The following is a 16,133-nucleotide window of genomic DNA, read 5'->3' as shown; positions in this document are numbered from 1 at the left end:
ATGCCTTGCTGATAGTAAAAACAAAACATGTGTCTTAATTTAAAAGTTTGCTTAGCATGTTTTATACTGTTTCCTATGTCTTAAGCATCTGTCTGAACAGCCAAGATACTTAATTTGTTGTTTTTTTTTTCTTTCCTTATCAATGAAAAGGCCATGATGAAACACAAGTGCTTGCCTTAAAACACATGTTCTTCTGGTGTGGCAAAGGGCAAACTTTTCACTAACTAAAAGGTTCCCACCAGAGGAAGATAATAAAAATAGATGTTGCACTATTTCCCCCCGCCCAAAATATTAGGGTTGGAAGGGACCTCAGGAGGTCATCTAGTCCAACTCCCTGCTCAAAGCAGGGCCAATCCCCAAACAGATTTTTGCCCCAGAATCACTAAATGGCCCCCCTCAAGGATTGAACTCACAACCCTGGGTTTAGCAGGCCAATGCTCAAACCACTGAGTTATTTTGTCAAAGGACATGTTTAAGAAAGGTTTCCTGCCCACCAACCTCAAGACTTGGCAGATACGTGAGGAATTTTTTGGTTTTGATTCCAGAGTATTACAGATTTCTAAACTTCTTATCCAAATAGGTGGGTGAGCTATTTAGCTATACTGGCTTCACTGAGTAGGCTGAATAAACTTACACCAGGAAAGATAAGGTTTGGTTGTGAAACGGATTTGTCAATCCATATTTTGAAACTTTAATGGAAAAGCAACAAGTAGGCTTTTCACCCTTAACAGCACTGTGCAATGCTGAAATCTTCAAAATTTCACTTCTAATCTCTTATTTTGAAGTTTTCCAGCTCAATTCTGACTACCCACTGCTTGTTTCTCTATTCAATCTTTCCTACTGTTTATAATGGAGAGCAAATTTAGCCAGTGTAGTTTTAGTTGGTTCTCCAGCTATTCTTCAAATGAAAGACAGTATATATTCAACCACAGGCTAACTTTTTCCTAAGTAATTATATAAAGAGTCCAATCCACCGCCTTAAAAACAAACTTTCCTGTTATATATGTAGCATATATACAAAACAATTTTCAGTGATATATGCATTTTATGGCCATGATGATGAAAAAATAGTCACAACTTAGCCCTTAATTAAACAAATTGATTCCCATCTTTACCCTTTTACCAAAATAATTTGCTAAGGTGCAAGAAGCAAGCAGACTCAAGGCTAGGATGTCATACAAGCCATATATTAACTCAGTTAGCAATAAATCTCCTCTTACTCTCCAAGCTCTATACTACTTTCTTAAATAGCTCACTATAAAGCCCCAACCTAATTAAAAACAGCTTTCTCTGCAACAGTGGCCTTGATTTCACTTATTTACACATTAACTGCAGCCTCCGTTTGGCCAATCCAGTCTATTCCCTGTACCACACAGGGCCTTTTATCTGCCCTGGACAGCATTTTCTCCAGCAGATGAAGTAGATGCCGATTGATTTGCTGTCAAGCATGGTAAATTAATAGCAACAAATTGCTGAGGGCCCCATCTCGCTGCTCCACCATGCTTCGGCAGTTTTGCTTTATTTGCTCCATGATGGGCAGCAGTCAGGCCTCTTCAAGTCAATTTCTTCTTAACAACCTGCAATACTTTTCAATGGTGAAAATAGAGCTGTTCCTTGTAAGTCAGAAATCAATATCCTATTGCCCTTAGAAAATGCTAAACAAGCAGTATTGGCAATCCACTTGGTACTAGAGGGTATCAGATATAATGCAAATCCATACTGCTTCCCTTCTCGTAGTTATTACAGTTTGCTAAAAGGTTCCTAATGTCATTTATCATCATTTACCATCGACTACTGCAGCTATGATTATGATATCCCATCAGCTAGTAGAGCCCTTTCATTTCTATTCAATTAATATTTTAGCAGCACTCAAACGGTTGTTGCCCAAGTCCTCTAATAAAATTTACATGGATTGGAGTGAAATTCGGGGGAGGTGGGGGGGGGGAGACTTAAAAAAAAATCAGTGTTTCATTTATATTTTAATATCCAGCTTCTTGAGAGCTGAATTAAAAAAAACTGATATCACAATTTTTTCCCTGAGAATTCCTTTTAAACAGCAGAAATGTAACTGAAAGAAGGCAACACCTTTTACATTTACTATCTCTAAAAACACACTCAAAATGAGCAAGATATTTTTACCCTAGTTAATCTTCCACATCAGTTCCATTCATAAATGTTTGCTGTCTATAGCTAAATACTGATACTAATTTAAATGATAATCACTAATATTGGATTAAAGCCATCAGAATTCATGTCTGATTACAGCAATTTAAATGAACTCTTGACCATGTGATTAAGAAGCCTTAATTCTAAATATTAGATCAGATGACCAGCAAAAGCCAGCACAAAATAAAGAGTCAGGAACAGCATGTCAATGGATACCCACAACCACTTCCTTAAATTATTTATTTTTAATATATAGATTATAAAAATAAAAGTGACTAATTCTACCAGTCTAATGCTATTTACTCAGTTACCAAAATTTAAATTAATTATGTTCTCAAACATAATTGTTAAAAATTGGCAACATTATGCAGGCTTAATTAAGATTAAATCCAATTTACTAAATGTACTTTAATTGGTACTAATTACATTAGCTTTCCTTTCAGAATGACGAATTCCCCATAGGTTTCACTTTAATAGTCTTCTATCAAAATCAACACAGGATGACTGATGATGAGCATCACAAGAGGGGTAGGAGAAAAAAAAACTATCACTCCCCCCTCCATCACACATGCACCCACACTGTCACTGCTGTGTGTGTTTATCCTATCAATTTACTAAGTCAGAGTCATGACTCCATCACCGCCATCATTTTCTGTTCCAATGAAAGATTTCTCTAAAAATAAATAATCTGTGGCTGGGAGCAGCCAAGAAGAACAGAAGCTTTAACAGGAAAATACACAAAGGTTTCAAATATCAGGGCCACCAATTACTAGGGTACTTCCAAGGACTCCGGGGAGTCCTACTCTTGAACCCTCTGAGACGCAAATCTAATAAGTGAATAAGCCTACCCTGATCTTGAGAACTAGGCCCAATTACGCCGCAGGGCAACTTCACTGCATTATTGCCTGCTTTCCATTACAAGGGCATCCAGTGAGTACATCTGGAAAAGAAGCTAAGAGGAACCAAGGCTGTCTGCCTAGGAAAACAAATAAAGACAGATATGCCTCTGTGCTTAAGGGGGGGGGAAAAAGAAAGAAAATATAATAAGTAGGTGGTTTGCAGGGCTGTCTGTATTTCATAATGTGATAAACTGCCCTCGGGATTTTTGATATGATTGAATTTAGAAAGCAAAAAAAAAAAGCGGGGGGAGAAGAGGCGAGTAGAGGGGAATTGCTCAATTTCAACTATGTAGAATTTGAAGACTGGGGGAGGAGGAAAGGAAAATTTAAGGTGGAAGCCTGCAAGTACTTCTCTCACACACACACACACAATCAGGGATTATTATGAGAAATTGGGTCTTACTATTACAGTTATAGGGACAGACAGGAAATATTTTGTGGTTGCTACACCAGCAGGAGAAAAGAAGAGAAATGCTGTGACATTAGTTATAAGATTTCATGTTAGAGGAAAAAAAAGAACAAAAAAAACCCAGCACAACGACTGAACAAGAGCCACGTAAGACACAGAGATAAGATTTCAGCGTGATAGCGAATAAGTTTCTTAGCTGTAATTCATTTGAGTCACCGGCATTTGATAAAGTATTAAAGTGTTTTGGGTGCAGCGTTAACAGCCCAGATCCATAAAAGTATTTAGGCTCCTAGCTTTGTTTGGAGGAGCCAAAATTCCTTTGTGAATCTGAGCCTATGTTACTAATCTGAATAAAAATGACAATGGAAAATTTGTATTTTAATTAAATTCAGTCCTTAGTAATCCCCAAATTAAATGTATAATTTCTTCAGAATACTGTGAAAGTTCCCAGCACCATAACAGTATCTAGTTTCTGAAATGGAATACTTAAAAAAAAAAAAATCCAATTTTTGTTTTTAATTCTTAGCAATGTAATTACTAACTTTAGATCTTGGCTGGGTTTGCTAAATGTATATAGGTTTAAGTGCGCACACATTTAAATCCTTTGTATTTCTAGATACTTTGATGATTTCTCAACAACGTGTGCTGCAATGGTGATCTTGGAATGCCTGTGGCCAAGTGATTTGGGATTCCTATTTTATATCTAACAATTTACTTTTAAAAAGTTTTATTCAAAGCCACCTAGCTGGGCATTGAGGAGCAGATCCAAAACCTGAGGAAGTCTATGGGAGTCTTTCCACTGATTTAAATGAACTTTGGATAAGGACCATATAAACTTATCACTGTTACCCTTGTCCTCCACATGCCCCCTATTCCTTTCAAGTGTTTGTTACACTCACTTGTTTAGTCTTAAATTAAATTAGGTCCTGATCCTGCAGAATTACACATGTGCTTAATGTCACTTATGTGACAAATACCACCAAGTTTAACAGGACTACTCACATGTATAATGTTATATACATGCACATGTCTTTGCAGGACTGGAGCCTTGGACTGAGAACCCCTTGAGTCAAGGGCTTTTTCTTTGTGTTTGTGATGTACAGTGCCTACTATGGTGTGGCCCTGATCATAACTGGTGCCTCGGGCTGCTAATGTAAAACAAAAACAAACAGTATTTAACTACTTAACCAGTATCTGACAGTTTTCAACAAGATAAGGAAATCTAATTTCCATAACTCAAAATAAAGTAAAAATGTTCAAAGTGTGGGATTTTAAAAATTGGTTTGTACAAATTTCTATTTCTTCTCCCATCCAATCAATTCTGTTGCTTATATTATCCAGCAACACTTGGAAATAGCAATTCATTTTTAAAAACTTCTGAGTAAACACCAAGTAAGCACTTTTCACTCTAGAAAATGGAAGTCAGATGTTTGTTTCATTCTCTTCCATACAGGGGTGAAGCTCAAACTTAAAGGAATTTTTTAAAAAAAAATCTGATTTGCACCATGATGCTAATCTTGGCCTAGTTGCTAGATTTCAAGGCACAGAGTTGACCAACATCCTCATAGCAAGCTCATTTACCCTGTAGAGTTTTGGGAACCAATAGACACAATTTCTGTATAAAAGGTCCAATTAAGTAGTCTGAAGGGACCAGTACGTGGTTTTTCATCCATTTTTTGTGTCGACCCATTTTAATTTCCTCCCATTCCAGTTTCACTGTTTAAAGATAATGGTCCCTTTTCCACACAGACTATACTGCCTTTTGCCTTGATACCTAATGTTCAGAATGTAAGTTTGGCTCCAAAAAGTATAAATATGTCTAAAAATCAAAGCTCAGAATTTAGATAGCTCTGATCCTACAACCCTACTCACAAATCCTTACTCATGCACATAATCCGAGCTCACAAAAGGAGTCCATTTACTACAATGAGACTATGTGGGTAAGTGTAACAGAATCTGGCTTCTTATTCATGTGGAAATAATGCACGATTAGGTACAGACACAATAACCTCTCTAAGTTCTTATACTGAACCCATCAGTGAGGTACCAGAGCGCCACAGTGCACAAAAAATATTCAGCCACTTAAATGTGCAATTGAACAAAGTCACAGAACATAGATTCCTACTTAAAATTAGACTGATATGTAACTCTCACACAGAGTGAAATGTTTGCATACCTGTTTATGCATCTCTATATTCAACCCATAGGACATCTCGTAATACTAAGAAAAAAGGAAAGATTGATTCTGTTAGACCCTGTAATCATACAAGTGCTTCCAATATTCAGTTTGAATGGCAGCTATAACAGCATATTATATACCAAAAACAAAAAACGAAAAAACAAAAAACCACAAAATATTTACCAGTATTTGCAACCTCCCAAAATTAGAATGGGAATTTCCCACCCCCAACATCTTATTTTTCCCCTCTGCTTTTAGCTCTACATCGTTCCACGTCAAATTTATAGGGAACAGACACAAATGAAACCCACAACACTAAAAACACCTGCCAATCGGAATCAAAGATGAGAAATGGTGAAAATATATGGAAAATGCTCTAAATATTGTACCCTAGTACACATTAAAGATGCAAAAAAAATGCCCAAAGTGCTAGAAACCAGACAGGCACATAAATCAGCAACATCGTGCAGCCTATTTATTCAATATTTTAAATTAAAAACACAAAATGCTAAAACATAATAAAAAGGTTGCAAAAAAATAAAATAGCAAGGAATTTCAGAGTTAAAGCAGACATTCCATTTTTAATATCTGCTGTTGTGTCTCAGTATCACGGGGAGCTCAGTTCAGCATGTGATGTCAGTAACATATGTGCTCCAGTACATAGGCACATCAGGCACGGGAAGGACAAAATGTGAGACTTAACTAAATGCTTGTGCTTTTGGTAAATGTAGGTTTTTAAGGTTATTCACCCTGTTGTAAATATTTGTGTTATAGGCCATGTACACATGGAAAACAACTATTCCTTCAGACGTACAAGAAAGCAGACAGAAACAGCTCCTTTACTGTAGTCATGATCCATCATGCAATTATGTATTTAGAGCCTTCTTTATATACAAGTTATTTACCAATATGGACTACAACTATGGGGGAAATCCGTTTTTTACAGCTCTGATCACTGATAGTATGAACAAATAGCTCACAAGCAATATTTTTTCAAAGAGCTAAGGCTTCTGAAATTCTTGGTTCTGTCCCTTCATGAAAAAAAATAAAATAAATAAATGACCTTAAAAAAAACAAAAACAAAACAAAAAACCAAACACATTATGGACAAATGACAGGAGTGGGAAGTAACAAAACAAAAAAAAACAGCAAAAGGTATGCCTATTAATTCAGGTATGTCTTTAACAGACTAACCGGCTTCCTGTTAGTATTCCCATACACTTAAACATTGAAAGGCAAATTTGAAGGAGAAACAAATTTCTAAAAGCAGGTTATAAATCCCCTGAAAGTAAGGGTTTATAATGCAAACACTGGTGTAAACTCATCTATAGCAGCGCTACTATCCTAATCTATGTGAATGTATTTCACATTTGAATTTGTTATGCAGCTTGCTTACCATAACATAATGTCGCTGCATCTCTGTCTTCTCACTGGCCAGCTTCTCACATTCTAGCTTTAAACTGTTCAAGACATTAAAATAAATAAATAAACCAACCACATGAGTACTACATAATGCTAGTTTTACATCATTTTGAACACACATTTACTTCCCTTTCCAGTCATCTTCTGCAAAATATAAATAAAAATTTAAGTCTGAGCTATTGTTTGTGGGTGGAGTCTTGTTAATTTCCCCTTTCAACAAGTATTGTGCAAAATCTTCCACTCATGAGCCAGATGTATATATATGGTATATAGCAAAAATGTATCTTACGCTGAAAAAAGTAGACTATTTTGTTCATAGAAAATGCTTCTTATGAAGGTCAGTATCTATAATATTAAAAATGTTTTAAAAAAAAGCCACCTACAGACATAATTTAGTTCCTTTGAGTTTATCATCTTTTGTTAGGGAATGATCTTTTCAAGGAAAAAGCAGTGTTTGTTTTTCTGTGTTTGTTTTTCCTGTTGATGAAATTGTAAAGAAAATTTTGCACATCGTTCCATTGACATTGTAGTAAACATCAAAACCATCTTTGGCTGTTTTGTTTTCAAAAGTGCACAAAACAATCTTGTGATGAGTCGGTTCCTCACTTGAAGAATAAAATGCTCTTCTACCCTAAAAAGCTAATTGACTAGCCCACCAGCTATGCTTCCAGGTTATCAGCACTCAACATTTCAGGGGAAGGCATGAAGGAGCAGGGTCAAGAGAAGAGAATACCATAAGCAACCAAATCACTTACTTCGCTTGGCTTGATCCACCCTCCCTCCTTCCCCCTCCCCCCCCCCCCCCAAAAAACCCCACCTATTTCCAATATTTGACATTTGATTCTTCCTGCTTCAAAGTGTTTTCTTAGTCACTCCATCCTCCCAACTGCAGACCTTTTATTTATGGCTGAGTGTCCAACCTGACAAGTCTCACTCACTTGGAGGGAGACTCCAAAATTTTAGATTAATTCTCATCCCTTCTTAAGAGTTTCTGATAAAGTATTTTAACAACATATTCAACGAGACATTTGAAGTCTCAGTCACAATATTTTGAAATCCCCCTCATTCAAATGGTCACAGCTCCAGACAGCCCCTGTACTACTAGAGAGGTAGAAATGTTGGCTTCCTGACACTGGTCTAGCAGGGCTGGGAACTGGTCTTTCCACTTGGGAGGAGGCAAAAAAAATCAAAACAACAAAAAAACCCAACCCACAAGACACCAAAAGCAATTCACACACGTTCACGCCTTTGCAAACAAAAAAACAAACCAAAAAAAAGTGACAAGAGCTAAGCAAACACGAGGATCAGGAAAGTAAACATCATTACCTGTGGTACTGAGCCTGTAAAAACTGAAACTCCTCCTTAATCCGATCGCAGGATTCGGAAATTGTGAATTTAAAGGGTTGAGCAGGCTGGTGCGGTGCCTAAAAATAATGATCATGATACAAGGTTTTAATTATGCCCCATCCCAGCCAGCCCCAGAGACGCGCACACATGCCCAGCCCAGGGGGTTTAAAGGGAGCTGGACCAGTCAAACAGCAGTAAGGACGAAGGCTGTTAAAACTCACCCCCTTTACATACACACGCACACACCAGTGTTTCCTCTTTGAAACATGAAAGTCCCTCGCCCTTTACGCACATACACAAGCCCGCTCCAGCCTTGTCCGCACCTTTGCCTCCCTCTATTAGAAGTCTGTAGTCATGTCTGTATCATCTGTCCCCATCCCCACCCACCAACCCTGTAATCAAACTGTCAGGCTCGTGGAGCGGGTGAGGGGTCTGTGACCCTACTGCTAAACTAGGGTGAATGTGAAGGGAGGGCGGAGGGAAAGAGAGATGAGCCAGAGGAGAGGAAAGGAGGAAATCACAGGTCCCTCCGCGGAGGCTGCTGGCAAAGGAATACACTTTGGGGATAATAAGAATCAGATTAAGAGCTGGCACCCTCGCTCCCTCCTTCTCTCTTTAGTTTGCCTCTGACTCTTTAAAGGGCTGGAGTGATCGCAACTACAAGCAGCAAAATCGTTACCCTGAAGAGCCTGAAAAGCCAAAGACAACAATAAGAAAATGGCTACAACTCAATTGTTTCTCTCCCCCCCCCCTTTTTTTTCGTTTGCTTTCTCCAAGCAGGAGGCAAGCGGACAGCGGGAGAAAGGCTGGTGCGGTGTATTGTGCTGATTGTTCCCAGTTGCAGCCCTCCCCCCTCCCCTTTGGGGACCAAGGCTTAGGGGAGGGGGAACAAACCAAGAGCCACATACAAGTGTCACCCCCCTGCCTCGTCTCTACTCACCGGGTGTCTGGTTTGAGGATACATCTTGCTCAGATCGCGAATCATCCAAACCGATTTAGTTGGTGCTTTTGGCCAGAGCAGCTTGGTTCATTGGTTTTAATCGCAACAATGCAAAGGAGGAGGAGGAAAGGGCTGCCCGGCGCTAGCGCTCGGAGGAGCGTCTCCGGCTGTCCCCGAACTCCCCCGCCCGCGGGACTCGCGCGAACACACAGGAGGAGGGACGCGCGGCGGCGGCGGCGGCTCTGTCCCCGGCCGAAGCGAACCGCTGCCACATTCCACAGGGGCTGTCACTGGCGAGCGGGCGCGGGCGGCGCGGCAGCTCCGGCGGTCCCTGTCCCAGCCTTCTGACGAGCGGAAGAGCCCCGGGTCCTGGAGCTTCCTCACCCGCTCCCCCAGCGTCCGGCAGGTCCCTCTTCCAGGGTCTCAGCGCTCGGCAGGTCCCTCTCCTCGCGCCCCACCGGTCCAAGGGGGTTTCTCCTCCCCCGCGAGCCGAGCCAGCCCCGTTAGACGGGGAGGAACGGAAGAAGACAAACTCCACTCGCCCCAGCTTCCGAATCCCGCCCCCCACAACACCCCTCTCGCCGCCTCTCCCGGCTGCAAACTTTTATGGGTCTCAATTGTTATCCCGTCCAAAAAAAGAAAGGAAAAAAAAATTCACCCTCCTTTCCTTTGTCGGGAGAGGAAAACTCCTGGTTGGAGGAAGCTGTGGTCGGTTTTGCTCCTGGCTTTTCCTCCGCCTTGCACTGAGTCGCTGCTTCTCAGAGGTTCAAGTGCAGTAACCTTTTGTTGTGATGTTTCTCCTCGTTCCCATTCACCCGCCCGCCCGCGCTCCCCCTTTTCCCAGCACGGCAGGGGGAAGAAACGCGCTCTTGTTCGCTGCTCTCTGCTGTTTCCCTCCTCGCCTCGCCAACTCTTGCAAGTAGCAGCCCCAGAACAGGATCGCCGAAGCCAGCAGCGCCAGCCGCCTCACCAACGCCGCTCCGAGCAGCTCTAACAACACGCTCCGGCGGGGTGACTTCTTTGACCAAATTTAGCAGCAGCAAATCATTAACATTCTGATACATATTCACAGCGATCGGAAGACAAGGGGGCCGCGGGGCATCCTGGGAGCTGTAGTTTCAGCTGGCTGGCTTTCCACCGCCTACCTTGCAAATTGCAGTCAAAAAGACTGCAGCGACCGTCAGGCAAAGCGAGCCCTCCTTCCCCGCCCCCTCCCAGGAGCTACCCCTCCTCCTGCTCCGCCCATGAAGGGCGTCGCCGGCGACCAATCAGCAGCGCCTACACATTAATCGCCGTTCTGTATTAATGCCCATCATTTCGCTGCTGACAAATGGGCGTGCGGGTCTGACGAGGGGGTGCGGCTCAGGACTGAGTCCCCACGTGGGGGTCAGACGTCTCTCCGCGTGGTAGCCAATCATGCCGCTTTATCCGACGAGCCACACCCCCATTTCCTCGCTCCTTCCCCCTGCCCGAGGTGGAGCTTTGAGATCGCTGACGTTTCTTAGCGCCGGCGTTCGAACAGGGGAAACATTTGTTCAGCTGTCAATCAAAGTAACGTGGGGCAGCTGGGGCTGCTGCTCCTGCATCTTGTGCGCTGGGTGGTGGCAGGAGAGGAGGTTTGGAGGGGGAAAGGGATGCGCTCAGCCTCTGTGCCCCCCCCCCCACCGCGTGCCACTCACTTCTGCTATATCACCCGCACCAGGAGGAATGCGGACTAATTAGGGGCCAATGTCTCCTTAAAGAGACAAGCTCGGCCTTGTATAACGTGCAGGGACCCCTGGTGAGACAAGAGAGGGAGGATCGCGCTGATCCCACTTCTTTCAGCTCACATCAATTTTACGCGCCACTGGAGCTGGCGTAATTTTCATGTGAACGGGACTGACTCGCTGCCCTGTTTGGAGCGAGAGATGCGAGCGCTCGGGGAGCGGGGACAGCGAGGCGATCTGTTAATTTCAGGGTTCCAGGGGTTTTCCCCCTTCCGAGGGCTCGAGCAAGATTCCCTCCCCGGAATGACTCGCGTCTAAATTATTCGAATAGGCAGCCCCCGCTACCGTGAAGACAGCATGTAAAACCTGCCTCGTTTGGAATGATGCCTCTGGCAAGAAGACTGCGAACGGTGGGGGGGGGGGGGTCTCTTTCCTGTCCCGGCCATTGGAGAGAAGCAATTTTAAAACTATTCGGGTTTTCTTAAGTTTCTTTGTCCAGCGGAAATAGGAGAGAGTTGATAGCAGATTTGTTTGGCTTTAGCTGCTACAGTCCACGCAGCTATTAGGGACACTTTATTACTCATGCAGTGGAAAAAAATAGCAGAGGCCTCCAAGTCCACTATCACCCTGTGCAAAAAAGAAGCATCTCCCCCTGGCTACACAAAGTTCTACAGTACTTCACATCTGGATTCTAGTTACATCTCTGCCTCTCTGCTGCTACTCTGTTCAGCGCAATAACCTAACACTGTTCAGCGCATGGGGTGAAGACTGACCTAGGCACTAGCTTCACATAAAACAACATTCCAGCAGAGAGGATAATGGGCTGGGGTGGCAGGAACTGCATAGGTAGATACCATGTGTGCAGTGCTGTCATAGCCCTGTGCGTCCCAGGATATTAGAGAGACCAGGTGGGTGAGATAATATCTTTTATTGGCTCAACTTCTGTTGGTAAGAGAGAGAAACTTATGAGCACAACAGAGCTCGTCTTCTGCTCCCAGCACCAGAAGTTGGTCCAATAAAAGATACTACCTCATCCTCCTTGTCTCTCTAGATAGTACTAGCCATACACACACTGTACAGCTCATGGGGGCCCCTATTCGTCATCAACTGCACACGCCACAGCTTCATCATTGTAGATTTATGCTGTCATTACAAGGAAATTCAACCACTTTTCTTCAACTATTGGAAGGATCTTGCTGCCAAAAATGTACTAAGCGGTAAAATAAATGGTTGCAACATCTTTTATCCTGGGAACAAGAAATACGTGTGTTCTGACCATGTGTTACTTCTATGATGTCTCATTTGCTTCTATGTTTTATTTTCAAAATTAAAGTTTATTTGGTGTTGCTTTTACAGATGCAGACATTGTTCTGGCACAGTACTGTAGAATGCCTGTTGCGTTTGACCAGAAGAGTGATGTGATGGTACAGAGAGACCCCTGGATGTAGACTCACCAATATATGATGGAAGATTCCAGATGTTCATAATTGGGTGTCAGGAACCCATTGGTAAGCTGATTCTTTCCATTAGCAACCATAACCATATGCATTTGAGTTTGGTTTTCTTTTTTTTTACAGATATTCTAAAGAAACAACCCAAAACACTACATCTTAGGAAAGTTCTATTACAGCATTTTGCACCATAACCATAGCATAAATTTGTATTTTTATATGGGTTGGTTTAGCTCACTCTCTCTTTAGTATTGAAGTAATGTGTCAATTGTTCAAAGTTCTCTTTGATAAGCCTCATTTTAGACTCTTGGCCTATACTTTTATTGCTGTAAATTATTTACATCAGGAATGCTGTGCCACTGAAACAGGTTATAAAACAAATACTTATTGAGGTCAAAGAAGGCAATCCCACATCATTTAAAGTTTCCCACACTGTTATTTTTCTTCTGTACCTAATTACATGGTGTCCCACAACTGGGCTTTGGCAGGTTGAGACATATATGTTAGTCTCGTATATGTGCAACATAATTAAGGATTTGTTTCTGCAAGACTTCCCTATGTGAGTAATCCTTATTCATAAAAATAGTTCCATTGAAAGGAGGCTATTTTGGGCTACTCACATGAGTAAAGGGTACAGGTTCAGATTGTTACACTACCTACTTTAAGGATTTACCTATTTAACAATAATTTATCAGGAATTTTTACATTGTTGTCAATTCGGAGCAGAACTACAATTTACTGACGACTCAATTTGTAAAGGTATTTAAGTGCCCAAAGATGCCAATAAGCATCTAGTGGCTCCTAGGTGCTTTTAAAAATCCTACTAGGTGCCTAAATACTCCAGAAATCCAGCCCTGAGTGCATCCTGCTAGTTGCTCAGCACCTTTCATTCCCATTTAAGTTAGGAGGGAATCAGGTAGCAGGATCAAATCCTCTAAAACAAGGATACAGAGACGTCAATCCCGCAAAAACTTACAGGTGTGCTTACCTTTAGTCACATGAGACATTACATATGCATGTAAGTATTGCTGGGACAGACCACAAAGAGATTTTTGGGCCTGAATGAGCAAAATTCTGAACCTGATAGGTAAGGAGTGTCCTCATCCTCCAATTTCTAGGATTAGACACTAAATCTGGAGAGGGGCTACTACTACAAATGTTATAAAATGAACACCAAGTAGAAGAAATTAAAATCTGAAATGAACACCAGTTTTGTTCTGTTTTTAAAAAAAACCTCTATTTAATTTGACATCAGGTGTAGCTCTTGAAACATTGTCATGTGATTTGAAACATTAAACAGGTCCCTGTGATCGAAACAGGTCACTATATCTTTTTGTCAGAGTATTTCACCAAAAATGATAATGATGGTTGGTCAGCTTCTGTTCATATAACCTATTCACCATTCATTTTCACTGGGGTTGTAGGAGTGGAAATAGGGCAGAATTTAGTTTGTTGTGTTTAAAGTGTACTATGGTCCGGATTCTACAAAAGCTCATGTGCATGCTTAATTTAATGGGACCACTGACAATGTAGAAAGTAAAGCCTGTGCATAAGTTTTTGCAGGATCAGGGCGTAATTTTTCAACACATTGACAAAAATCTATGAAACTCGAAACTGATACTGCATCATAACTTGCTATTTTAAAATGATGTAAATTACAATCAGAATGGCAGTGTCACTTAGATTTTTCCAGCTTTTGTGAATTCTGAAAACCCTGATGGGTCTTTAAATATAGATTTTTTTTAAATTTAAAATTCCTTGTAAAATCTTTTATAGTAGATTATATAACTTGTATTATTTTCCAGAGAGTAGAGAAGGTCATTTTAAAAATAAATTTTATATATATTGCTAAAGAAAGAAAGATTGCAAAAACTATTTAGGTGGTTTTATATGTACCAGGAGTTTTGATTGCCAGTGCAAAATCCTTATGAATTTTCATGCATGAACCAGCATTTGTTGTTTAATATCTCAACCATTTGCATTGTTTTGTTTAAAATTCCAAGAATAGTTGGATCATATTATGAACTGATCATTTGATTTCAGTCATTTGAGAGTCCTATGAGTTCTGAACTAGTTAATTGACGCTTACATTTTAAAATGAACAAAACAATTTGTATATTTTTTGAATTATAGCTAATATGAAAAATCGCTTTCAGGCTAGGATTTTGTAGCCTAGTTTTAGCCTTTGTTGAACTTTTCTAGCTGAGTTAAAAATTTAACAATATGGGTTTATAAGTGTCAAAGGACCCTTAATTATGGGCCCAATCCTGAAGCTATTTTATCAGTAAACCCATGACTGCATGTGAGTAATGACTGCAGCTCAGATCCTGTGGCATCATGTTCCGTGAGGCTTTAATACCATTTATTTTGGGATCAAGTTATCAGATCAACACACACACACACACACACACACACTTTCTAAACTGTTTGTCACTAATTGATTTATCAAAGGCCTTCTGGTAAATCTTGTATTAGTCCACACATTTAAATACACTGTGTAACAATTTTATAAAAATAAATCCAATGAGGTTTGCAATTGAATTGGCACCTGGTCCAGAGTGTTAAAAAAAAGAAATTATGGTAAGTGAGGGTTTTTTTTCCTAATAGAATTTAGCAGCATGACACCCCAGTTCTTGGTTTTTTTTTTTACAAGTACTACAAAATGACCCTATATCAACAAGTTTTTTTAAAGCTTCATGCCTATAGCATGACATTAATTGTCAGTGATTATGAAGATACACTGTAGTTAGTTAGCAAGCCAAGGGAATTTACAATACTTGATAGTGTTGTGAATAATGTGATGATTCATGTGTTAACGATTTATAGGGTAACTAGTCCAGAAAATACAAATCTTTGCAAAGGAGTCTAAATGTTACAAAGCTCATTCTAAATAAGTTTTTAAATTCTCCTTTAGTTTTAACCTTGCTACATTCTATTTTTGTTTGAGACTCCCATATGTGTAAACATTTTAGATTAATTGTCTTATTCTGTTCAATTCTCCAGATGCACTGGCACTTCATTCTGAATGATGTAAAGCTTCAGTCTTTGCAAACAATACACTTCTGCATTTAAAGTTTATCTACAAATCATTTGCTGTCATGGTCTTGAAATTTCCCTACTTAGGTAGGAAAACGCCCATTGAAGTCAACAGGAATTTTCCTTGCAGAGGGAATCCAGTCTACAGCCAATTTTGTATTAGCATAACCAGACAGATTTTGCAAAAACATATTTTGCCTAATACCTTTGACAAATATTTCAAATCATTAAAGTGATTTTTCTCCCATGAACATGATATGATGCCTTCTTTACTTCAGATGTTTGCACTACAGTAAGGCTGCAGCTACTGTATATTTTTGGAGGGCATAGCTCTCAGGTGAAATTTACTCCTCTACAGAGGGCAAGCACAAGGTCTGTGCATCACTTAAGTCCCACTTGAGGTTTCAAAACAGGGCTTAAGATATGAAAGATGCATAGGCCTTGCCATGGACTTCCATGGGGGAGTGGGGAGGGGAATCTCACCTTTAGTGCCCTCCTACAGTATTACAGTTTTACTAGGGGACCCAATTATCATGCTGTTGCTCCCTGACTTGGTTATAGAATGGTTTCAATCCGTA

The 16,133-nt window shown here is 40.6% G+C and overlaps 1 protein-coding gene and 1 long non-coding RNA gene across 8 annotated transcripts in view; one reads left to right on the top strand and one right to left on the bottom strand.

The window, feature by feature from the left end:
• The window catches only part of TLE4 (TLE family member 4, transcriptional corepressor), a 115,431-nt gene extending 104,893 nt beyond the window's left edge, over positions 1-10,538 (bottom strand). For 2 of the 6 annotated variants that reach the window (XM_039544235.1, XM_039544237.1), the window contains exons 1-4: positions 9,363-10,538; positions 8,402-8,499; positions 7,050-7,113; positions 5,651-5,695 (exon numbers count right to left, since the gene is read on the bottom strand). In XM_039544235.1, coding sequence (XP_039400169.1) covers positions 5,651-5,695; positions 7,050-7,113; positions 8,402-8,499; positions 9,363-9,407 — 252 coding nt within the window. In that variant the 5' untranslated portion in view covers positions 9,408-10,538. The remainder of the gene's footprint in view (positions 1-5,650; positions 5,696-7,049; positions 7,114-8,401; positions 8,500-9,362) is intronic. The other 4 variants (XM_039544238.1, XM_039544240.1, XM_039544236.1 and 1 more) reach the window with 3 other exon arrangements.
• A 175-nt stretch (positions 10,539-10,713) lies between these two features.
• Positions 10,714-15,806, top strand: LOC120407912. Of its 2 annotated transcripts, none has more exons than XR_005600325.1 (3): positions 10,714-10,978; positions 12,425-12,576; positions 15,523-15,806. It is a non-coding gene; the product is annotated as an uncharacterized LOC120407912 (long non-coding RNA). The 2 variants fall into 2 exon arrangements; XR_005600326.1 differs by lacking the exon at positions 10,714-10,978 and adding an exon at positions 11,516-12,285.
• Positions 15,807-16,133: the final 327 nt, after the last annotated feature.

This window comes from Mauremys reevesii, linkage group 6 (genome assembly GCF_016161935.1).
Source record: "Mauremys reevesii isolate NIE-2019 linkage group 6, ASM1616193v1, whole genome shotgun sequence".
In the NCBI taxonomy this organism is placed as follows: Eukaryota; Metazoa; Chordata; order Testudines; family Geoemydidae; genus Mauremys; species Mauremys reevesii.
The sequence above is the reverse complement of the archived record's forward strand: the minus strand, read 5'-3'. Positions and strand labels throughout refer to the sequence as shown.